At 61.6% G+C, this 24781-nt stretch overlaps 1 protein-coding gene across 2 annotated transcripts in view; it reads left to right on the forward strand.

Moving 5' to 3' along the window:
- NCOR2 (nuclear receptor corepressor 2) overlaps positions 1 to 24781 on the forward strand; it is a 155257-nt gene that overhangs the window by 2070 nt on the left and 128406 nt on the right. For both annotated transcript variants that reach the window (XM_069497217.1, XM_069497218.1), the window contains exon 2: positions 19418 to 19616. In XM_069497217.1, the coding sequence (XP_069353318.1) occupies positions 19512 to 19616 (105 nt within the window). In that variant the 5' untranslated portion in view covers positions 19418 to 19511. The remainder of the gene's footprint in view (positions 1 to 19417; positions 19617 to 24781) is intronic.

A 24781-nucleotide genomic window follows, 5' to 3' on the forward strand; every position in this document is an offset into this window, starting at 1 on the left:
GTGTCACGTTGCCGGCCCTGGGGCCGTGGTGTCTGCTTGGGCCGGGGACAGAGCTGTGCTGTGGCCGCTCCTGACCCACACCGAGGGCCTCGGCTCACTGAGCAGGACGGTCACGTGTGGTGGTTCAGAACAGAGGTCAGTACAAGGGACCCTTGTGACGCAGCAGTTCCGTGTCGACGGGGGCGGTCCCGGCATCCGCACGGGCTGTCAGAGCGCGCAGAACCACATGTGCGCTCACGCTGTGGACGCGCGGAAAGCTGTTGATCTGCGTGTGGCCGTCGCGTCTGTGTCCACTCCTGGCTGTGACATTGCTGTTGAACCACAGGTGTCTAATGACGCGACCGTGGCGGGAGGCTGGGGGAGGGGTGCAGAGATCTTAGGGTCTTGCTGTAGTATTTCTTAACGACTGTGGACGGATCTACAGTGATGTCAAAATACAAACTTAGAAAGCGAAAGAGCGGTGCGGGGCCCGCGCTGGCGGCATCGACCCCTCTGTAGCTGTGGGCGAATTTGAGAAGTGACTTAGCGCCTCCAGCCTCAGTTTCCTCATCTGTAAAATGGGGATAACGTTTACAGCCCTGCAGGGCACACGTGAGGGTTGCCTGGGTCGCTGCATGCCCTGTGCTTCCTGCGGGTTTGCTGTCGCTATCGTTGTCATCGCTGGTGATGTGACGTCTGTGGCTTGCCCGGCGCGATCTCATTTCATGTTCCCGTCAGCCCTGGGACGGGAAGGTGACCCACTTTTCAGATGAGGAAGCTGAGGCCCGAGCGGGCAGGCGACCCACCTGAAGGCACGCCGTTTGCGGGGCTGGCGCGGGGTGGGCACCCAGGCCCTGCGTGACGGCTGTCCAGGTGAGCGGCCCTGGGAAGGTCACTTGCCCTCTTGGAGCCACAAGCCCCTCCTTCCTGCCCCCACTGCCGGCTGGGCTAGGGGGTCGCGGCAGGGGCTGGGGTCACGACCTCTGCACTCCTTCCCTCCCTGGCAAACACGTGAGCCACCACGGGGGCTCGGATAACTGAGCTCCGGCCTCGGGCGTCCCGGGAGGGTCAGGTGGGTCTCGCTTTATGTCCCGGGATTACAGAGGCTCCAGGTCGGTCCCCGCGTCTCGTGACTCTGCATCTCGTGACAGCCGAGCCCACTTCCTCTCTGAGCACTTTTCCTGCCTGCGCGCGCTCTGAGCGGCATTTTCCCCTCGAGTGCTGTCCTGCCCGTCCCGGTCTCCCTGCGACCCTCGCTGCCTCCATCGGCGTGAGCCGGGTCAGCCCGTGGCGCGGAGCGTGTTCGCGTTTAGTCCAAGCTGATGCTCAGGTGGCAACTTCAGGGGCTCCGGCGAGAGGGCCTGTGGGTGGTCGTCCCCGTTACAGCCGGCTGGTAGCTGAGCTCGGGCCTCGGGCATCGGGGAGGGCCAAGGGGGGCTTGCTTATGCCTCGGGATTACAGAATGTTCCAGAGCATCCCAGGCTGAGGGACAGGCGGGTGTCCGCAGGGCCTGGGGGGTCCCACGGCCGAGCTGCTGCACGGCGTTTCCGTGATCACGCCGGCGTGGCGAAGGCTTGTGTCTGGCGGGGCGGTGGTCGTAGCTCTGGGCTTCGCTGGGCAGAGCCTGGAGGGGAAGTGGGGGTGGGGGAGGCCTCTGGTCTCATGAGCTTCTTTGCTGTTTCTTGGAGACGCCAGTCACAGTTGTGCCTCAGGACCTTTGCACTTGCTGTCCCCGCTTCCCGAACACGCTTTTCCGAGATCTTCACGCTCCCCTGGTTGAAGCTTCCGTGTAAGCGGCACCTCCTGGGAGAGGCCTGACCTTGGTGTCGTGACTCCCTGGCTCCCGGCTTGACTGTTCCTCATGACGCTGTCACTCCCTGTCGTGTGTCCATCATGCCTGTTCCTCCCCACCCCCGTTTCAGTTTGTTCCGACTGGGTGGCTCGTAAGCGACATTGTGCCAGTTCTGGAGGCTGGTAGGCCAAGGTCAAGGCTCCAGAAAATTCCATGTCTGGTGGGGCCCGTTGCCTGGTTCCTAGACAGTGTGGTCTCCATGGACGGGGCGAGGCAGCCCCTCGGTCATGAGGGCGCCAGTCCCCTTCCCGAGGGTTCCACCCTCTCGACCTCGTCACCTTCGAAAGCCCCACCCCCTCGCTCGTCACATGGTGATTAGGTTTTGACATACGAACTGGGGGGGGCACAAACATTCAGACCACAGCACCCCCCGACCCAAGACTATTCATACAGTCAGTGCTGTGTCCCCGGCACTCAGGAAACAGTTGTGCCTGACTCAGGGTCCCCCAGGGCTGTGGGCCTGGACCTGTCCCCTCCCCGTGAATGGGGCCATCTGGGGACAGAGATGCTTCAACCGATGGTCCCTCCAGGAACGTCCTGCCGTCGAAGGCTCCGGGCAGACTCAGGCCCTGTGGCTGGAGGTCACAAGGCTCAAAGTTTTGGATCGTCGGGGGGCTGAGGTTACAGTCTGGGGGTGCCTTGGAAAACCCAGAAAAATTCTCGTGCTGTTGCTCTGAGTGCCCCGTAGGAGCCCACCAAGCCTCCCCTGAGAGCCTCCTCCTCCCAGATGAGGTCAGGGAGGTGGGGGTCCTGAGCGGGGAAAGTGGGGGGCTGTGGGCACTGGGGTGCAGGGGAGGGGTGCGGAGGTGATGCGAGCATTCTGCACACCTTACTTCGCTGTGTCCTTCCAACAGCCCTGTGACGTGGGTGCGGAATCCCCCTCTCTGGGGAGCACAGAGAGGGTAAGCAGCTTGCCCAAAGACACACAGCAGCAAGCACACGGCATCCCTGGGTAAACGGCATTTCCTTTGCGGTCGTTTCTGTGCGCAGGGTGATGCTTAGCGCCTGCAGGGATTGTCCTGTTTCGTCCCCAGAAGGCCCTTTCTCAGCCCTGTCTCAGGCAGGCCCTGTCTCTGGGGATCTTGCACAGACGGGGAGAGCCCGCTTCCCAGGCGCGGAGAGTGCCCCAGTGAGCCCAGAGCTGAGGCCCTGGAGATGCCCGGACCATTCTGGAAGGTGGGGGTCAGTTTCCATTGTGACTCAGAAGTTAGAAGGCCGAGGAGCCACCTCCTCCCTCCAGAGTCGGTCATTTGCATGACAATGAGCCCTTTGTCCCTGGCCCGGCCCCCTTCCCAGGCTAATAACATAATTCCCGGCCTGTGATGTCATAGTCATAATGGGCCCTTTCTGCGCGGGGTCAGGGGCTGGTGGGCAGCTGTGTGGGCCGGGCGGCTGCTAATCAGCTGGGCGGTGGCGACTTCCAGGCCCGTGCGCCAGGCCGCCTCCTTCCAGGTCTGCTTCCATCTCCCCGAGAGGGCGGCAGGGGGTGGGCGGTGCTCCCACTTGGCACCGGGGCAGACTGAGGCCCCAAGGAGCCCTCCGCGGCCCCCCCCCCGCCTGTCCGGGCCCCTTGACGAGCCACTTGGAGCCTCTTCTTGGCTCGTGAAGTGGGGGTGACTCATCGCCAGCTGGCCCTGTCCCGGGAGGCGTGGGTGTGAGAGTCCCCTGCTTCCTGTGAGCTCCAGGGAGGCCCTTGTGCCCAGCGGCTACTGTGTGGGACCCAGCCTGGGCCCGCTGCGTCCCCGGGCGTGTGGCGTCCCTCCCTGCGCCTGTGCCCTCTCCTCTGCTGGGGCCTGGGCAGGGAGCGGCCCTGCGGAGACAGGCAGTGTCGGAAACGGGCGGCCGCCAGGAAGACAAATCCGTGTCCTAGTAACCAGGCCCCGTCGAAGTGACCGCATTTGGAAAAGGGGTCTTTGCAGATGCGTTTTGCGATGGGCTCATCCTGGGTCATCTGGGGGGCTGTAAACCGGGTCACCGGTGTCCTCGTAGGAGACAGGAGGGGACAGACAGAAAGGCAACGCGGAGACAGAGATGGCGGTCGGAGTGACGCGGCCATGAGCCGGGGCGTGCACCTGATGCCCCCGGACGCTGGAACAGGCCCCGAAGGAGCCTCCCCTCGAGCCTCCGCAGGCAGTGGGCCCTGCCCACCCTCGATTTTGGACTTCCGGCCTCCAGAGCTGTTGGAGAATAAATTTCTGTTGTTTTCAAGCCACGTGGTTTGTGGTCATTTTTGTGACAGCCTCAAGAAAACTAATACAGCCTGTGACCCCCATCTCTGGAGGTGGGGGATAGCCCCGGGGAGGGGTGTGGGGTGCTGTTCCCGCACCCCGAGGGTTCAGCGCAAGTTCAGGTGGCCCAGAGGACGCTTTGTGTCCCGTGTGCAGGGGGCCCCATGCAGTGGCTCCGCCAGGAAGGAGAGCAGTGTCCAGCCCTGCCGCCCTCTCTGAGAACCAGGGCCATGCAGCCCCGCCCCTCTCACCCCCGCAGCCCCGACCCCCTCTCCCACCCCTGCAGCCCTGACCCCTCTCCCACCCCCGCAGCCCTGACCCCCTCTCCAGACACCGCAGCCCTGACCCCCTCCCACCCCCGCAGCCCCAACACCGTCTCCCACCCCCGCAGCCCTGACCCCCCCTCCCACCCCCGCAGCCCTGACCCCATCTTCCGCCCCCACAACCCTGACCCCCCTCTCCTGTCCTGGGCAGCCCTGACCCCTCTCCCACCCCCGCAGCCCCGACCCCGTCTTCCGCCCCCACAACCCTGACCCCCCTCTCCTGTCCTGGGCAGCCCTGACCCCCCCTCCCACCCCCGCAGCCCCGACCCTGTCTTCCGCCCCCACAACCCTGACCCCCCTCTCCTGTCCTGGGAAGCCCCACCCCTCTCACCCCCGCAGCCCCGACCCCCTCTCCCACCCCTGCAGCCCCGACCCCCTCTCCCACCCCTTGCAGCCCTGACCCCCTCTCCCACCCCTGCAGCCCTGACCCCTCTCCCACCCCCACAGCCTCGACCCCGTCTTCCGCCCCCACAGCCCTGACCCCCTCTCCTGTCCTGGGCAGCCCTGACCCCCCTCTCCCGCCCCCACAGCCCTGACCCCCTCTCCGGGCACCGCAGCCCTGTGGGGGAGGCCCGGCCGGTCGCGGGGCAGAAGGCTCTCGAATCCACACTGGGCTCCTCCCAGGCCCGGACACACTTGCCCCACGTGCCTGGCTACTCACCCAGAGCCTGGGGGGCAGTGATCCCCCATAGGCCCCTCGTTTGCCAAGTGCCCTGGAAGGATGAAGAAACGAGGCCCAGAGAAGGCAGGCTACCCGGCGGAGGCCACACAGCTCCTCGGTGGCAGTGATGGCTCTCAGAGTCCCGCCGTGGCCCTGCTCAGGGGTAGGCCAGCGTGGCGGCCCCCAGGAGGGGGCTTGGAGCCCTGCGGCTGCATCGAGGCCTATGCGGGGTGAGCAGGCGGGTGGTGTGGACGTGGGGTCGTGACCTGGTGTGGGACACTCCGCTGGCTCTCGGCAGCCCTCGTCCGGCTCACGGCCTTGGTGCTCTGCTTGCAAAGTGGTCTCCGTGCTCCAGCTCGGAGCCTGCGATTCTGTTCTTGGCGCGTTCAAGGAGTCAGCAAGCATTTATTGAGCACCTGCTGTGTGCAGAGTGCTGGGACTCAGTGAAGGACACACAAGTGGCTCTTGCCTCTGTGGATCTTACGTTTGGGGACGCAGGGCGGGGGTGGGGCCAGGCTTGCGGGTGCTGAGGAGGGGGGTGGTGTGGCCGGGAGGGGTGGAGAGCTCGGCCTTCCCGCTCTTCCTGGGGCCCAGTGGGCAGCTTGCGGCAGGCTCTGGGGGACGGCCGGGGGGATGTGGAGAGCCCCACAGCCCCTCTGTCGCGGCTGGGGGCACCTCCGGCTGGCAGGGCTTGGCCTGGGCCCGTGAGCAGGGGTGCTGGTTGGGAGGCCTTCAGGGCCTGGCTCCGGCCTGGTGGGGAGGCAGGGCTGCGCCAGCGTCGGGGTCCCAGGACGCAGTGGTTGAGGTGGACGCGGGAGGGTTTGCATCCAGCCTGTGCCCCTTGCCTGCTGTGTGGCCTTGGGCAAGTTACTTAGCTTCTCTGTGCCTCAGTAGAACGGGCATGGAACCCACCTCCCAGGGAAGTTGTGCTGATGCCACAGACGGATGCTGGTGAGTTCTGTGTTAGCGATCGGCTGTGACGGTGGCAGTGGGGGGGTGAGGCGCCCAGCCTGTGACTGCTTAGGACCCGGGACATGCAAGTGGCGTTTGCTCATTTCTCCCCCGTCCTGCTCCTGCCTGCGGGAGGAGCCTCAGTCTCCGGCCTGTGAAATGGGAGCTGGAACAAGCCTGTGGCCGCGCGGAGGGCGGGACGAGGAGGGGAGCTGGGGGACCCAGTGTCCGTGGGGTGGGGGCTCAGGGTCTCCACCTGCTCCAAGTTGAAGCCTCGGCCACCCCCAGGCCAGGAGCAGCCGCCCGCTTTACAATCTGGGAAACTGAGGCCTGGGAGGGACGGGCCCAAGGCGTGCTCGTGGGCGCAGCCCGCGCGGACTCTGGCTGCAGACAATGCCCTTTTCTCCTGGCTGGCGGGGCCGCCGGGAATTGCCCAACCCGGCCCGGGTTTATCAGCGCGTTTGCTTGTGAAGCCCGGCTAGCAGATGTGTTCAGATCGTGATGTTCCTCCAGAAACGGAGGCCGGAGGCTCGGGTTACTGCTGGGGGTGGCCGTGGGGGGTGGGGCTGTGCCTGTCGCTGAGGAGTGACCCAGATCTGAGTCCGGCTGGCTTTTCCGGGCAGCCTTTGTCTGCAGAGCTGCTGTCTGCTGTTTCCCGGTGAGAGTCACTGACAGCTCAGGACGGAGCCGGGGACACCTGCTCTTCCTCCAGGGTGACAGACAGGACAGGCCTGTCCCGAGCTCCTGGCTGGCCCCTTCCTCTTAGGTGGGGTCTGTCCTGGGGCTCCCGTCCTGTTTCTCTTGCCCCATCCTGGTGGGCTTTGGAGCCCTCCCCCCCTGCACAGATGAGGGCCCGAGTGTGGAGGACGTGTGATTCCAGGGGGACCCTGTGTGAGGACTTGGGTTTTAGGGGGTTGCTATCTTGGGTGTCTTGGTTGCAATTGACAGGCTCCCTGGTCCTCCTGCACTTGCACAAAAGGCTCAAGTAACTAGAAACCCTCAGGGGAAGCTTCAGGCACCGTTGGATCCAGGCACGACCCGTGTTGAGTCCCCGGTGGTGGAGACTAATAGTCACAGCTCGGCAGCTGCAGCGGAGAAGCTCCTTGTTCCTGGTTCCTCGTGCTCCAGCAGAGATCGTGGGAGGGAGTGTGAGATTCAGCCTCTCCCCGAGCCTCTTGCCCTGGGGGCTGGGACAGCCCCCCAGGCCCCGGCACTGAGGGAGATCGGGGTGTGGTTTGCCAGGTGGCACCGCGGCTGGCGTGCCCCGTGCTGGAGACGGAGCTAGGTGGTGGGCCCTGCCCTTCACAGCCAGCATGTGTCCCATCGGGGTGGAGGGTTTGTCATCCGTGAGTCACTGGGTAAGTGGGCCCCTTCTCATTGCCTGTTGTAGTTGGGGACCTCCCGGGCTGAGAGGTGTCACCCCCTCCTTCCAGCCCCCCAGCCTTTGCTGTGTCCTCTCGTGGCTTCCAGTGACCGCATACCATAAGCCGCAGGTCACCTCCTGGCAGCCCCTGGGCTGTGTTTGGGTGTCAGGCTGATTTATTGGGTTGGTTTTGTAGTCAGTTTTTTTTTTTTTTTTTAAGAAAAATTGGGAGATGTCTCAAAATCGGGCTTACTGGCTTTGCCTGAAAGATTTGGACGCTGTGGCCGCCGTCTCCCCCCCACCCCCCCCACATTCCTGAGCCCAGGCTCAGCCTTGGCTGGGGCTGACTTCGGCCACCCCTTCCTCCCCTGTGCGCGGTTCCTGCCGGGCCCAGTGTGTTCCCGCAGGGGCTTGGGTGTCCACAGCTCTCCTTCCTCTCTTCGTCCCCGCCCGACTGCTGCGGGGACCCCTCCCCTGGAGCCTGGTTAATCCTGCCCCTCCCTGGGCCGATAACCAAAGCCCAGGTGGACTCTTGACTTCAGCTGTTGCCACTTGTGGATGGCGATGCATTTGTTTCCCGTCTGGAGCTCCCGGCCTGTGCGACGCTTTGGGCTCTTGATCACGGCCCCGTCATCGGACACTTATCGATCAACGCCCCTGAAATAATCGAACAGTCTGTTTGAGCCCCGCACAGGGCTGATCTCAACAGTGGTTCTCCTCCTTGGCCTGGGTGTCTGGGGGACAGTGGGGCCCCCCAGCCGGGCTTGTGGGGGAGGTGGGCCCCTGTGGTGCAGCCGGGCTGTGTGCAGGGGAGGTGGGGGGGACGTGGGGGAGGGCTGCTGTCGACTGGGTGGGCTCCCCCAACACCGCTGCTGGCGCAGCTATTCTTAGCAGCAGAAGCATTTGTCCTCGTTCACATGTGGCCGACATCCCCCAGAGATCTGCCCTGAAATACTAGGACCGACCCCATAAATTCCTCCGAAAGCCGACCTTGAGGGCCTGTGCGCGGAGGAGCAGCGGGAGGAGGCGTTTCCGGCAGCTGCACAGCTGGATGCGATTGCCAGATGTTGGGAGGCAGGGACGTCGGTGGGAACCTGCCGGGCGGGCGGGAGGAAGGCTGGAAGGCTGCAGACCAGCGGGCAGGGGAGGGGGGCCCGGGCCCAGCCTGGGGTCTTGGGGTCCAACGCAGCAGCTTTGGGTCAGCCCCTCTCTGGGCCCAGGCCCTGCCAGTCGTCCGCTGAGGCCACCCGGGTTGGAGGCCCGCGGAATGCCCAGCTTACGAGGGATCTGAGCTGCGAGACACTGCCCAGCAGGCCCAGCCCTGGCCTGTGGCCGTCCCTGGGTCCTGCTACGGGGGTTGATCCACTGTGCCTTTGGCCGGCAGGGCCTCCTGAGGGCTGGGGCCCTCTGTCACGGGGCAGCCCGAGCATTTAGAGCCATCGCAGAGCAACACAAGCCCAGCCAAGAGCCCTTGGCCAGCAATCAGGGAGGCCTCCCTGGAGGAGGGGTATATGTGTATAGTGTTGCTTTGGTTTATTTATTTATTTATTTTTTAATTTTAAATTGTGGTAGGTGCATATAAACATAAAATTTTCTCTCTCAACCATTCTAAAGTTGATCATTAAGTATATTCACCTTGTGGTGCAGCCGTCTCTAGAGTTCCTCATTTTACAAAAGAGAGACTCTGTACCTACTGAACACTTCCTCCCCGCTCCCCCTCCCCCTGCCCCTGATCCACCATTCTACTGTCTCTGTGAATTCGACTCCTCCAGGGACCTCCTATAAGTGGGATTGGACAGTATCTGTCCTTGCTGGGGCTGGCTTCTGTCACTCGGTGTCATGTTGGAAGCCGTGTTTGTGGCCTGTTTAGTCCTTGGTTGTTGGTTTACTCCCGCCCAGGCAGCAAAATGGATGAAGGCCTGAGACCTTGAGCCCCGTGCTCTAGAAACCCGGGGACCTGGGGTGGCGGAGTCTGTCTGCGTGCTGACCCGGAGCCCGAGCCTCCTTCCCACCGGCGAAGCCCCAGGGCACGGGGTTAAGCGGTTGGCCCAAGTCGCACAGCTGGTGCCAGCGCCCCCTCCCCGCGCCCAGGCACCAGCCTCTTCCCTGCCCCCGCCTTCCCTCTGCAGAGAGAATTGCCGTTTGGAAGGCCAGATGGAGCAGCCGGGTCTGATGGAAAACACGGCCCTCCCGGGGCGCCCAGAACTTAATGAGGAAGAGCCCGGCAGAGTCGGGCGTAATGTTTGCGAAATACCCGAGGGGGGCTGCTCCCCTCTCGGGGGTTCTCGGGTGGGACCCCGGGAACCTGGCATGCAGGGAGGGCTTGTCACAGTTTATCTCTCTCTCTTCCTTTTAAAATTAAATGGAACAACAACAAAACAGCCGCGGCGGAGGAAGTGCTTTTGAGCAGAGCTCACCGTGGCGGGGGAGCAGGCCCGGCTGGCCGCGGCCCAGACAGCACGAACGCACCGATTAAATTGGAAACAGAAACAGGCTCCTCGCGGCTCCAGCCAAGGCCGCTTCCCTTCTGCTCGCCTGGGGCCGCGGGGAGGGCTGGGGTTTGGGCTGGACCCTGACATGGGGCCTTGGTTGGGCCCGTGAACTCACTTCTCTGAGCCTCAGTTTTCTCATCCGTTGAACGGGGAGAGTCATGTTTGGCACGGGAAGGTGGAGCCTTCCCCTGCAGTGGCCTTGGCTGGGAGGAGTGTGGCCTGCAGCGGAGTGGGAGCTGCCGTGTGGGGTGGAGGGATGAGGGAGCTGGGGGCATTGAAGCAGAGTGGGGGTGGTGGGGAGGTGCTCCCAGTGGCTGAGGACCCTTTGTAGGGGAGGCGAGAGATGGGGCAGGTGCCAGGGGTGTGTTTTGTTCCTGGCCGCTATTTCCCCGCGGAAGCAGGTGCAGGGGGCGGCATCGGGGAAATAGGAATCGTGGGCTCGGGCATTTGGGCTCAGGAAACTCACACTTGAGAATCAGGGACTCGCTTTTCCCAGACTCAGTTTCCTCGTCCGCACAGGGAGGAGAGTAGTAGTTCCAGCCTGGTTATCGTCGTCATCCTTGACTTCCCTCCCTCCCTCCTTGCCCCGCTGTCCAGCATGCCATGGGGTGGCCACGGCCAGAGCTATCATTTTGGGAGCCTTCCGTGGGCCAGGAACTGCGCTGAGTTTTCCACGAATCTTCCTTCAGTGAATCTTTCCAGGTGAAGCCCAGAGAAGTCGGTACCCAGCCCCAGGGTCACACAGCCACAAAAGTGGCACAGTTGGGGTTTGAAACCCGCTGGTCTCTTTCCACACACAGGAAGGAGCTCTTTGGGTCGGCAGTGCGTGGGCAGCGGGTGGCTTGGTTGGGAGGGTGCGTCTCTAGGACCAGGGGGGCTGCCTGAGCCACTAGCTTTCCTCCGTGACCCAGGGGCCTGGACTCAGCCCACAGCCTCCGTGGCTCCTACCTTGCTCCCAGGTGGGGCTAAAACTGCTGGGCAGAAGCCCTGCTTGCTGGGGAAACAGCAGGTAAACAGATGGGTCAGATCCATGGGAGTGGCAGGGAGAAGGCGCGTCATGGAACCAGGTGGGCGAATTGGGGTGGGGGGCAGGTTCCCAGGAGGCGAGAAGTCTCAGCAGGACTGAAGACTGTGCACTGAGCCCCCCACCCCCACCGCCCCAGTGAGCCCCACTGGCCAGGCAGGGCATATAAACAAAGGTAGCTGACCAGGAGGGGATGTGGCAAATATTGGAGGATAAGCCCGTCCGGCGTGGGTAGCCTCTGCCCACCTCCAGCCAGTTATGGCCGTGTGGGGCCACAGACCTGCATTTCCCCCCCCCAGATGATTATGTTACGGTAAAATACATATAAAACTTACCATTTCAGCCATATTCAAGTGAATAATTCCTTGGCATTTAGTACCTTCACAATGTTGTGCAATCACCACCTTTATCTAGTTCCAAAACATTTTTATTGCCCCAAAAGAAAGCCCCGTACCTATTAAGCAGCCACTTCCCGCCGCTCCCTCCTCACAGCCCCTGGCAGCCGCCGGTCTGTGTTCTGTCTCTGGCTTTGCCTCTTCCGTGAGATAACTGGAGTCAGCCAGCACGTGGCCTTCTGTGGTTGGCGCCTCTGACTTTGCATGATGTTTTCTGGGCTCATCCGCGTCGCGCCACGGACCAGTGCTGCATTCCTCTTTGTGGCTGAGCGATACTCCGCCGTGGCGACAGACCACGTTTTGTTTATCCGTCCTTCACTGAGGCACATTTGGGCTGTTTCTACTTTTTGGCCCTTGTGACTAGCGCTGCTGTGAACATCCTTTTTTTGTTTTGTTCTGTGTCATCACCTGTGCTCAGTCCCTTGGGGTCTGTACCTAGGGGTGGCGTTGCCGGGTCGCAGGGTGATTCTGTGCTGGACTCCGTGAGGAGCAGCTCGACTGCTGTCCACGGTGGCTGCACCATTGCACGTCCCACCAGCAGGGTGTCAGCACGCCTGGTGTTTAGAGAAGCCAGGAATTGGGGATTTCCTGGGAAACCCCTCGTTATGATGCCCCCTGCTGAGCTGCTCCCTGGGTCCTGGCGGGGCTGCATGGGGACAAGGAGGCAGGTCCCAGGGAGACGGCCCAGGGGGAGCGTTCTGGGCTCCGAGGGACCTCTGTCTTCCTGGCTGTGGCCTGGCTGACACATCGCAGGCTGGAAACCCACCCAGGGCCAGGGAGGCTGTTTCCGAGGCTAGAGTTGGCTCGGCCTTTCTTCTCTGACCCAACTCAGGAGAAGATGTGCTGGTTTGTACTTGAGAAGGAGCCGCGGTGCCTGGGAGGGGTGGGGGCACCTCTCTCATTCTGACCCTCTCACTGAGACCCTTTCATTCAGATTGCAGAGTTTGGGACGAGAGGCAGTTCTCCCCAGGGTCCTCTGTGCACAGCAGGCAGTTGTGTGGGTTTGGGGTTCTGTGTTCCTCATAGAGCTGGACACGTGGGAAGGCCTGGGAATATTAGTGGGATGAAGGCTTGGCCCTCGGGTTTGGTTAAAAGAGTGAGACTAGCAAAACCTTGGAAAATGGAACAGTTAATATCCATCTGTCCACTGGTCCATCCATCATCCATCCTTCCATTCATCCATCCATCCATGTATACAGTATCCATCTATTCATCTATCTGTCCATGCATCCATGTATCCATCCATCCATCCATCCATGTATCCGTCCGTCCATCCATCCATCCATCCATGTGTCCGATATCCATCCATTCATCTGTCCATCCATCCATCCATGGATCCATCCATCCACCTATCCATCCATCCATCCATCTATCCATCCATCCATCTATCCATCCATTCATCTATCCATGCATCCATCTATCCATCCATCCATCTGCCTATCCATCCATCTATCCATCCATTCATCTATCCATGCATCCATCTATCCATCCATCCATCTGCCTATCCATCCATCCATCCATCTATGCATCCACTCATCCATCCATCCATCCACCTATCCATCCATCCATCCATGTATCCATCCATCCATTCATTCATCCACCCACCTATCCATCCATCCATCCATCCGTCTGCCCATTCACTCTCCATCCAGCCAACCCCTGTTGAGTATCTGGCTGGACCTGCTGACTCAGCCTATACTGGGCGTCAGCTCTGGTTGTCAGCATTTTTTGTCTGACGTGGTCACTGCTGTAGCTCGGTGTTCAGACAGTGCTTGCACATGATAGATGCTCAAATAATTTCTGATTTGACAAGACTAGGGCAGAGCCTGGGGTTTGGGTTGTGTTTGTCTTGCCCAGTCTCCTCCGGGTCTGTCTTCATGGCGCCAACACCTGCAACATCCTCCCACTCCTGTCTCACCCACTGGAATGTCTGCTCCACGAGGGTGGGGACTTGGGGTCAGTTATTCGCTGGTGTGTCCCCAGCACCTGTCACACAGTGGGTGCTTGCAGAGCATAGGGGACAGAGCCGTGAGCCACGGGGCTTGGCGAGGCTCACCCTGGCCACGTCCCAGGGGCTTTTTGCGTCTCAGCACTCACTGGAGGGCCTCATTCCTGAACCGTTCCGGAGCCGTCCTGTGCCAGGAGTCCCTGCTGAAGGTGGCCGTCGAATACGTGGCCGGTTCCCCGATGTTTACAGCATGCCAGGAAGTAAATGCATGAGGCGTGAACAGCCAGATTCACCGCGCTGCTGTTCGGCTGCGTCTCACCGCACGGCCCGGGGCCACGTCTGCCCTGGAGTCCTCCCTGGCTGTGGAGCTTTGGTTTAGTGAACATTGAGTAGATGCCTACTGTGTGCCGGTCTCTGGGGATAGAGCAGTGAACCAGCCAGAGGCTGACTGAGCGCCTGCTGAAGTAGACGGTGTCCCCCAGCTGCACGGCCACCTGGAACCTGTGAATGTGGCCCTATTTGGAAAGAGGGTGTTTGCGGGTGTCGGGGGTTAGAGTGGGCCCGAAATCCAACACGGCCTGTGTCCTTGTAAGAAGGGCAGACACACGGAGACAGGAGCCACGGGGAGGAGAAGGCCACGGGAACATGGAGGCAGAGATGGGAACAACGCAGCCACACGCCAGGGGACCGGGAGCCGGAAGAGGCGAGGGAGGCCCCTTCCCTGGAGCCTGCAGAGAGAGCGGGTCCTGCCGACACCTGGGTCTGCACTTCGGGCTCCAGAAGGACGATGGGAAACGTCTCTTGTTTTCAGCCACCCAGTCTGTGGCCCTGCAGCCGGGAGACCAGGACACGCGCTGCGGGCCAGGCCCCGTGACACGGGATTCAGCCGAGCCGAGCCCGTGGTCACTGAGCAGGGAGGGTGGCCTGGGGCCGAGCGTCTGGCCCTGGACAGGCCGGGTGGGGGCGGGGGGTGTCCTGCGCTGTTCCCACCACTGCGGTTCCCACTGCCGCGGTTCCCGAGCGCCCGCAGGCGCTGTCGAGCGCGCAGTGTGCACACGTGCTGGCGCGCTCTGTGCCTGGCAGGCTGGGTTTTAATTCTGAGGCCCCTCACCTGCCGGGGGTTCCAGTGCCAGCGCCCCTTGGTTCCCGGGAGATCCCCGGCACGTGTGGCGCAGACTGCTCCGCCGCCTCCCACCCTCCCTGCCGCGGCACCTCCCCACACCCGCGCCTGCCCCGCTCCCCCAGGTGCGAATCCCCCACCCCCACCCCCCGGCCCCCCGGAGCCGCACCAGACTGCTCAGGACACGGAAAATCTATGGAATGTGTCTCGGTGCCATCCCGCCAGAGTGGGAGGCAGGGTGGGGGCAGGAGGCCCCTAGGAAGCTTCCAGACCCCCAGGAAAGGGGCCTCTGCCCCCCAGGTGGAGGGTGGCTGCACCAGTGCTGGTTTCGGGCATCGCTGTCCCCTGCGGGGGCAGATTCATCCGTGGAGCACCTACTGTGTGCCAACGCACCTTGGAGGTTTTTCCGCGCGAGGCATCAGGAAGAAGGGCGGGTAAGACAGCGGAGCACGTGTCCCTGCCATTGTCCTGTGGATTGACACACCTTACCAAAGCCACACAGCGGCCGGGGACTAGGGGACGTGGGCCAGCAGGCGGGCGGGTGCCGCCAGGTCAGACTGCGGGGGCCCTTGCTGTGTGCTGCCTCCCGGCCCCCGCGTGCTGTGCACGGGGAGCGCCCTCCTCGGGCCGCACGTGGCGTTTGCTGTCATCCTTGGGCAGGCTCAGGGCCAGCAGGGCACCCTCGGGCTGTGGGTTGGGCCTCTGTGTCCCATCTGATGTCCTGTGCCACCTGGGCCCAGCGAGTCCCTTAGCCTCTCCAGAGCACTGTGTTTTCTTCCTCGGTGGCCTGGCCTTGCGGAGTTGCCTTGCTGAGCACCTGCTGTTTACCAGGCCTGTGGAGCAGGAGCTGCCATGTGCCCAGCCTGCGGCTGAGGAAACTGAGGCTCAGAGTGAACTACAGGGAAGGCGTCCTCCTGCGCTCCACTGGCGGGCTGTTTCTGAGGCCTGCAGTCTGTCCTTTCCTGACTTTCCCGCTGTCTACGCACTTCCCCGTCTTGTCACTGCTGCCCCGACGCCACCAACTTCCTCTCTGGGATGTTTTCTGTAGCCTCCTCAGTCTCCCTGCTCCATGCTCGTCCCCCACAGTGGCTGCTTGTAAAGCACTCTGACCCTTTGCTCTTCCCCTCAACCGCCTTCCGTGGCTCCCCATTGCCCTTAGAATAAAATCCATCCTTACCATGCTCCTTCCCCGATGCTCACTCGGTGAATTTCTCAAACACAGGGTGCCTGTGCTCACCTCTGGGCTCGCGCTCAGGAGGTGCTCTCCGCCTGGAGCACTCCCTCCCCATCCTCCCAACTCCCTCTTCCTCAACCCTGGAAGTTCCCCCTCGTATCCTCTCACTCGCCCCAAGGCTGGGCTAGGTCTGGCTGTCCAGAGCCCCTGTCCTCTTCCAGCGGCCACTGCTGCTGCTTGTCTGCCCTGTGGGGCCTGGCCCCTGCCTGGGTCACGTGAAGCCCCCAGCGCCCACCCCGGGGCGCAGTGAGCAGTGGGGGCCCCAGAGTGTCTGTCAGTGAATGCATGCCGACCACCCTCTCCTGACCCCAGAGCAGCCAGGCCCAGCGGTAACGCTGGGGCTGTTGTGTCCGAGTTCCTACTCCAGACCCTCGAGAGTCTCCCTCACCCTCGCCTGCCCCCGTTGTTGAGGAAATGACATTGTTTTTTCCTTGTGATTCACCTCCAAACCTTGCCGATGAGAAGCCAAAGCTTAAAACTTTATTCCGCATTTGTAGCTGCACCTGCCTCCTCTCTCTGGTTTCAAAACCTTCCCGAGATGTACTAAAACCCCATACCCACTGGCAGCCACTGCCCCCACCCCCCGCCCTGGGACCCCCACTCTGCTCTCCGTCTCTCCGAGTTCCCTGTCTGCACGTTTTCCATGCATGGGATCACGCGGTATGTGGCCCCCGGGCCTGGCTTCTTTCATTCACTGCCACGTTTTCCAGTCCGTCCGCAGCGCAGCCGGCCAGGGCTCTGTTCCTTTCCATGGCTGAGTAATACTGCGCTGCACGGACGGGCCGCAGTTTGGGCTGTGTCTGCCTTTGGGCTGTCGTCAGCGGTGCGGCTGTAAACGTGTGTGGCACGTTTTGTTTGAGTCCCGGTTTCCAGTTCCTTTGGGTATATGCCTGACATTGCTGGGTCATATGGTGGTTCTACGTTTAAATTTTGGGGGAACTGCCAAACTTGTTTTTCTAAAAAACATTGTTTTTTTGAGTTGGCAGCAGACATGGCTCAGGTTGGGAGGGGTGGAGACTGGGTTTGCTGAGCTCGTGGTGAGGGAGGGCGGCACCAGGGCCCCACAGTCACCCCCTGGCTTTGGACCCAAGCTGCATGCGAGGACATTGGGCCGGGGAGCCCACGCGCGGCCGGGGGCACCTTGTGAGCCAGCCAGCTTTAGGAGCATGTCACCCTCCCTGGCCTCTGGAGCCGTGTGCACCGTGGTGAGCACGTGGCAGGAGCCTGTCATTCCCAGGTGGCATCTCCTCGGGCAAAGGAGGTCAGAAAAGCCATGGGTAGATGAGACCTCTCTGCCACTTTACGCAACTCAAAATCAAACAGCAATTTGGAAGTTGCCCATGGTGCCCTTGGAAGGGGGCAGCTTCCTGCTGAAGTGACAGCCTCATGTGCTCAGAGAGACCAGGGAGCTGTTTAAAATCTAGAGAGCGGAATAGAATTTGCTCTGCAGCTTCAGATCGCCAGGGCCTTCTGGGCTTTGAGCCAAGCTCCAGCAAGGGGAATTCGAGAACAGGGCCCAGCCCTGGTGGCCACACCTGCCCCGTCTCCCAGGGGCGGTTTCTCATCTCTGGCTGCAGGACGGATGCCACGTTCCCTTTGTAGGGCCGGGCAGGGCCAGAATAGCATCCCTTGCAGCTGGGCTGTAGCTACTTGGTTGACGTTGCTAGCGACAGTCATGATGGTATCGCCCACTGTGTGCTGGGCACCTGTTGAATCCATGATCTATATCACCTGGCCTTTCTTACGACGTGGGCTGCACTTGTGGGAGGACCTGGGTGGTAGGTAGACAGACAGATGTTTTCATGGACATGGTTACGTGTTTGTTTTTCTGATTCTTTCCACGTATTCTATGTGGCATTGGGTTTCTGTGTATTAATACCTATGTTCATTATAAGTTTCTCTTGCATGTAAAGTTATGCCTAACTGAATGAAAGGGACTCGCTTGGATGAAAATTGTTAAGTATATGACAGGACTGGGGCTAGATGGGCATGACCTCAATAGCAAGGGTGGCGCGTGAATGTCTCGTGTTTAGGGAACACTGTGTGCCTTTGTGTCATCTTCATGTTGACTCTGAGTCGTGGGGACTGTGGCCACCCCCATTTTGCAGATGATAAAACTGAGGTTCAGAGAAGGGAAGTGACTTGCCCAATGCCACACAGCTTAGCCGTGGTGGAGCGGGACTTGTTCCCATGTCCGACAGCACCCAGTTGAAGGATCGTCGCCTCTGTGATGCCTCCTTTTTCCCCGTGTGAGTCAGAACTTGTAATGGCAAGTGACAGAAACCCAGCTTGGCTGGCAAGGACGAAAGGCACAGACGGAGTGCCTCGGCGCCCCTAGACGAAATGAGCAGCCCTCGGGCACAGTTGTCATCAGGAGGCTACCGCACTCGCGTTCCGCCCTTCCGCTCTGCCTTCCTGCCGATGGGCGTCGTTCTCTGGCAGGCTCCTGCCCCACGGGAGCTCCAGTTTCCTCATTCCTAGCATAGAGCCCCAGGAGGGAGCGTCGTGTTCCTGGTCCTTCTAGCCAAAGTCTCAAGACTGACTCTCATTGGCTCGGATTGGGTCACGTGCTCATCCATGAACCAATCACTGTCAGGGGTGGTGGTACAGGAATCTGATTGGCTAGGCCTGGATCACATGACCACTGCTGCGGTTCCTGAAGGGAAAGTCAAGTCCGTGCTGGGTCCTCTGGCCCTCCCGACGTTCCTCCACGTGAGACCGCGGATGGGCCGGTCTCCGGGGTGTCCACCCGCTTGGAGCAGGAAGTTACCAGTTCAGGGTGGGGGCGGGGGTTGTCAAGGTGACTGCGGGGGCTGGGGTGCGTCCTGTCTCCCCTCCCCCACAGACCATGTTGGGGGCAGCGTGGCCCCCGCGCCGCTCTGGGGGGCCCGATGGACGCACCTTCTCGAGGGGCTGGCTGTGGGGGGCTGCCGGGGAGGCCTCCGTCTGGGGACTGGAGGCTGCTGTGACCCCGTGAGTGGGGCAGCGGCTGCGGAGAAAGGGGAGAAGCGTCGTGGGGGCCCCGCAGGCTTCTCGGCAGCGTCCGGCGAGGGGCTCCCTTGCTCCCTAACCCGATTTCTTCCTTCCCTCTGGGTCTCGTTTTCCCCTCTGTAAAGTGGCTGGACCGTTTCCTGCCTGTGGAAGGCTCCGTCCGTCTGTCCCTGCCCAGGGTGCAGGACCCGCTGGCTCTTGTCCTGTCCTTGGCTTTTCCCAGGCGTGGCGCTGGGCTTCCCAGTCCTGTCACCTCCCAGCTCATGTCCCAGATCACAGTGTCATCCTCCTGCACAGTGTCACAGGGAACCCCAGGCAGGCCCGGCCTTACCCCGGGTCGCGCTGTGGCCTGTGGTCTGTCCGAGCTGACCCTGGCCGCCACCCCCCGGGACACTTGTGGGAACCTCCCCCACAGGCCATGCCTCTGGGGACAGGCCCGCAGTCATGTGTCTGAGCTGCCAGAGGCTTTCGGAGAACCTTGTCCCAGTGACTTAGAACCCAGGGGCCGCGGAGTGAGGTTGGGTCGGGAAGCGGGGCTTGGGAGCCATCTGGCTTGGGGGGGCGGTGCACAGTGGGGGTCCCTGTGCCTGCCAGGTGAGGGCCTTGGTGGCGGGGAGGGGCCACACGCCCCTTGAGTGGCTTATGCGGCAGCTGCCAGCCTGGCTCTGTGTCTTGGAGGGTCCCTGTGCTGTCATTGGGCAGCAAGCGTGGCGGTGTGTGGAGGAGGGTCCACGCAGACCCCTGCGTGCTCGCTGTTCCTCACGGGGCCCCAGGAGTGGCTCGGGGACCCTGCCACAGTGCCGCGAGGAGCCGGCTGCCCGGGCTGATCTTGTTTTCTTTCCTGGTTTTCTCACAGGTGCCTGTGACGGGGTGGCCCGCGAGCAGATGACCAGGACTAGCTTTTAATCCTCGGTGGCAATTCAGAGAGAGCCCCCCGGACCCCCAGCGCCATGTCGGGATCCACGCAGCCTGTGGCACAGACGTGGAGGGCCACGGAGCCCCGCTACCCGCCACACGGCATTTCCTACCCGGTGCAGATCGCCCGGCCCCACACGGTAAGGGGCACGTGTGTGCCCTGGGCCACCTTCGGGGCCCTTCTGCAGTCCCAGGGAGTCCCCACCCTGTCCTTCCTCCTCCTCGCGCCAGGCTGGTGTGGCGCTGCGGCTCCCAGCTCTGGGGAGGTGGGAAAGTCTCTTTGCTTCCATTTTAAAGCTGAGAAGACGGAGCTAGGCTCTGCCTCTTTCTTGATTGGGAGTGGCATTTGCATGCAAACATGGAGCACCTACTGTATACACCTTCCTTGCAGCCCAGTCTCTTCTCTGCTTCCTCCCTGCTGTAGGACTGGGGAGGCTTCCTGGGGCTGTAGGTCTCACCCCTACCCTTCCTCCCTGACCCCCATGGGCCTGGGGTTCATTCCCTGTGGCGAGGGGCCGTGAGACGATGGCCAGCCCCTGTTACATCTCTGACTCCCTGATGGTAGGGGGTGTGGGGGTCCAGGGGTGGCTCTGCTCACCGGGGAGCCCTGGCCTGTGGCCGGGGCAGATGACCTGGCCTGGGGAGCAGGTGGCGCGGGTGTGCCCGCCTCACACATGTGTGCCCTCAGTCGGGTCTCCTGAGCTGCACACCTGCGTCCCGCCTGTGAGCGGGAGCCCCACTTCCTGCCTCACCGCTTGCTGCATGGTTTGGCCGGGAGGATGGGCCTTTTGTTTTGCTCTGTTGGCACTTACTGGGCACCTACTGCATACCGTGTCTCTGGGTGCTTGCCATGGGGCCCTCAGAGTCCTGGGCTTACCCTGTTGGACTCCCTGGCTGCCTGGCGAGCGGGCGTGAGGCCTGGCGGTCACAGCCTGGGTAGAAGCTGACCCTGCTGGCCTCCGTGTGTGCGTGCGTGCACGTCTGCGTGTGGTGTGTGTCTTGCCTGGCCGGTGTGGTCTCTCCTCATGAGACACAGACAGGAAGTGGTGTGGGAGGGCATCGCTATCAGTGAGCGAGGAGTTTTTGCGTATGAACTCACCGGCCCCGCTGGGGTGGGTCTTTGGCACATTGGCCTCCGTAGATTTGCGCACTTTGCAGAGCCAGCTGCGGTGCACGGGTGGGTTGCGGGTTGCTGTCACGACGGCATTCCCCAGACAGCAGCCCTGTGCACGAGCGGCTCATACTGTCATCCCACTTTGCAGATGAGGAGAATGAGGCCAGGAGGCTAAGCCACAGGCCTCCGGCTAGATCACTGGAAGGAGGGCGCCTGCTGCAGTGGCAGGGTTTGGAGCCCCTGCCATGCGATGCCTCTATTTCTTGAGGACCTACTGTGTGCCCAGGGCCGAGGCATCTGCTCCTAGTGGGAGAGTATTACTAAGCATTGAAATCATCTTCTGCATTGTTCTCACCAACAACAATAACAGAAAGAAGAGCTCGCGTTAATTGAGCGTGTACTACACTCTCGTTAATTGAGCGTGTACTACAGGTCGAGTGTTTTTGTTCAAAGCCCTTCGTGTACACAGTTGCACTGGATCCCCAAGTCGCCCCAGGGTGGCGACTGTTCCCGTCTCTGCTTTGTAGGTGGGGAAACGTGTTGCAGGTGAGGAAACTGGACAAGTTGCTTACGCTTTCTGAGCCTCAGTTTTGTCATCCATAAAACGGGGTTACTCAAAGTGCCACTTGCCAGATTGTCACAAGGGCCTAAGCTGATGATCTGACCGGAGTTCTCATGGCAGTGCCTGGCACAGGGTCATGCTGAGTCCACGTGCTGTCGGTACTACTTGTTACTGTCACTGGAGCTACCTGGATGGGGGACCTGTCTCCCCTGGGGCCACTGTCAGATGCCGCTGGCTTCTGTCTCCTTTCTCGTCCTGTCCTGCCGGAAGGTCCTGCCCATCTCCCACCTCGTTCCCCAGGGGCTCAGCCCTGGGGAGTCCTCAGGTCCTGTGGCCCCTGCCCTTAGCCACAGCCGGGCCCTCTCTTGGGCACTTGTGGTCCCCACTGACCCCAGACTCCTCCCTCTCTTCTCCTGCCGGGCTGTCAGTGACACAGGATGTGGCTGGACGGGACTGAGCAGTCACTCCCTCTAGGCAGGAGGCCGAGGCCGGGGGTGAGCGGGGCCCCACCTGCAGCCACGGGGTGGGGCGTTTCTGCCTTTGTGTGGGGGCGGCAGCAGAGCCCCCCTGCGTGTGCTCCTCCCGGGGGCTGCCTGATACCGGCCACTCTGCCGCGGGCCCCGCTGGCTGCTCGAATGGGAGGAACAAGAGTTCTGGGCGCCCCGGGGAGGGGGCCTTGCGTGTGTCAGGGCCGGAGCCGTTTTCCGTGGCTGGCGGAGGGTGAGTGTTGGCTCTGCAATCTGGAGGCCCCTCCCTGGCCGTCCCTCGCCCCCCAAACCCTTCCTGCCCACCTAATGGAAGGCTTAATTTGGGGGTGCTTGCGTGCAGGGGCCTGGACCCCAAGACCGAGGAGAGCCCCTGGGTGCCCCTGACCCAGCCTCAGCCACGCTCCAAGCTCTGTGTGCCTCAGTCTCAGTCCCCTGTCCCCTGTCCCCTGTCCAACCTCATGTTCTCTCTGTGCCCCGATCTCTCCTTCCTCATGGTCCCGCTTCCCTCCTGTGCAGAACCAGCCCCCTGCGTCTTTCCCTGGGGGCCCCGGGGAGCCAAGCATCTCCTAGCGTTGAAGGTCCCACAGCAAAGTGCCCACAGGTTATATTTTGCCGGAGACCAACACCCCGACCCCGGCTCCTTTCGGGCTTTCTGTGGCCCAGCCCGATTCCGCCTTCTCCCCCACGTCCTCTGGGGCCCCTGCGTCTCCTGTGCTCCTCGAGTCCTTGACTTGAATGAATGAAGCTAGAAGCAGGGACACAGAGTCTCTGAATCCCAGCACCACCCCTTCCTGCTGCGTGGCCACGGGCAAGTTCCTTAACCTCTCTGTGCTTCAATGTAGCAGAGCAGGTCACAGCGCTGGTTCAGGGGCCACATTGCTTGCATTCATGTCCTGCATCAGTGATGTCCTAGCTGTGAAGTTTGGGGCAAGTTACTTAACCTCTTTGTGCCTCAGTTTCCCTATAAGCTGAGCAAGGATAGTTATAAGGTCACAAGGGCCGAGTTAGTTGACGATGCAGAGCCCTTTGCACGCGGTAAGCAGGCGTTTGACGCAGCCAGCAATATAACGACGATGGTGACGATGACGCTATCCTTGCGACATTGCCGTTAGTGTCCCTCTCTGCAGCCCCAGGATACGTTTTGGCCCTTTCCTCTAGAGTAGGGGTCAGCAGACCTTCTCTGTGAACATTTCAGGCCTTGCGGGCCACACAAGCACCCCACGCCGTCGCTGCCACCGTGTGAGAGCGGCGCGGCCAGGACGCGCGGGGCGGGCGTGGCCCTGTGCCACCAGCGCCGGACACAAGTGCTTTGGCCTCGGGCCCCGTGTGCTGACTCTTGCCCTGGATCAGTGTTTATCGCACTCTCTGTGGGAAGGACCAGTCTGTTTGATTTCCAGTTTGTCACCAACCGATGCGGGGTCCTGTCCCACAGACGCGGGCCCGAGCTGGGCCGAGTGCGGCGCTTAGATCCCGGGGTCCTGCCGGCGGCTCCAAAGGGGTCTGGACGCTGTCGTGTGCCGAGCCCACCTCGTGGCAGACGGGCAGCTTTTTGGACCTTTGGGGGAGTGGCGCTGCCCTAGGCCAAGGGTCACAGACCAGGAGCCTGCCCGGGCCAGGCAGGGACACGTGAATGTGGGGGACAGCTGGGGAGCGGCCGGAAGGTGGGGTCTGTGCCCGTATCCTGAGTGCCCCGGGGGCTCTCTGGGAGCTCTGTGGCTCCGTTCCTGGCGCTTGTGGATGGCGGGAGGGTTTGGCGCTCAAGTGAGAGCCTCTTGGAGCCCCTGTGCTGGGGGATCATTCATTCATTCATTCATTCATTTGGAAAATGCCTACCAGGCGTGTCACGTGCCAGTCCTGTTCTAGGCCCTGGTGACGGAGCTGAGAACAAAAGAGATCAGCATCGCTGTCACAGGGCGCTGACGCCCTCTTGGCACCAGCGAGCGGGGAAGGAGAAGAGCGGGAAGGCTGTGTCTGGGGGAGCCCAGATTTAAGTCTGGGGTCGGGGAGGAAGCCTCACTGAGCAGCTAACTTTGGAGTTGAAACTGGAGGGAAGGGAGAGGGCCCAGCGCGTGGGAATCCGGCTGAGGAGTATTCCAGGCAGAGGCATGGCAGGTGCAAAGGCCCTGAGGCAGGAGCTCTCTTGACTGTAGCCTCATCGTGCCAGGAGGGACTCATGAACCCTGACTCTGGGAATGAGCTACAATCTCCCTTTGCTTGTCACAGGCAGCCCCAGATGTTTCCTTGCCCCCTTCTGGGGTGAGGAGCTCCATTCAGGGGGTCCAGAGGAGGGCATCCCCCACAAACTCCTCCTCCCAGCCCCTTACTCAAACCTCCCTGGGATCTGGATCTAGCATTGGATGTGAGCCCAGACACCCAGGCTCGTGGCCCCCCCCAACCCCGACCCCAGTCTTCCCCGCTCCCCAAAGACCCAGCCAGGGAGGCACCAGCTGGGATTCCCTCCTGGGTAAATTGCTTTTCCACAGTGGCCTGTCACTTTCCCGAGGAGTTTTAAGGGTGTCATTTATCAGTGGCTCCAACTTTCAGCTTCAGAGGTGCCAGGGCTGGGGAAAAGCCCCAGAGGCCACGTGGCTGTCTCGCCCGGATGCGCTTTTCCTGCCCCCGCTCTGAGCAGCAGCCCTGGAAGCCGGTGGAGAGGCCGGGCAGGCTGCCTCTCCCCATTCGGGATTGCTGCTGTCACCCACTAGGGCGGGTTCAGGGCCCGGGCCTGTCCCCTGTCCCCAGCTCAGCCTCTGTCTTGCACCTCAGAACCTGCCCCTGCTTGCTGTGTGACCTGGACAAGCCTCATACCCTCTCTGGGCCTCAGTTTTCTCATCTTTGTGTGGGCTCCCCATTATACCTGCCTCCTGGGGTTGCCGTAGAGATTCAGTTAGTGAATATATTTAAAGCATTTAGCTGTAGGTGCACACAGTAGGCAATTTATGAATGTTGGATATTATTATTGTTGTTGTTAGTATCATTAATGTTGTTGTCATCATGTGGGGAGGTCCCAGCCTGGGCGTATTCAGGCTCGTGGGACCACTGTGGGTCAGTTTCTTCCTTGGAGTCTTCTCAGTTCTTGTCCCTGGGTAGGGGTCCCTGGGCTCAGCCCTGGAGACCTGCTTCAAGCCATGGAGTGGAGGC

Source organism: Eulemur rufifrons, chromosome 21 (assembly GCF_041146395.1).
Source record: "Eulemur rufifrons isolate Redbay chromosome 21, OSU_ERuf_1, whole genome shotgun sequence".
NCBI lineage: Eukaryota > Metazoa > Chordata > Mammalia > Primates > Lemuridae > Eulemur > Eulemur rufifrons.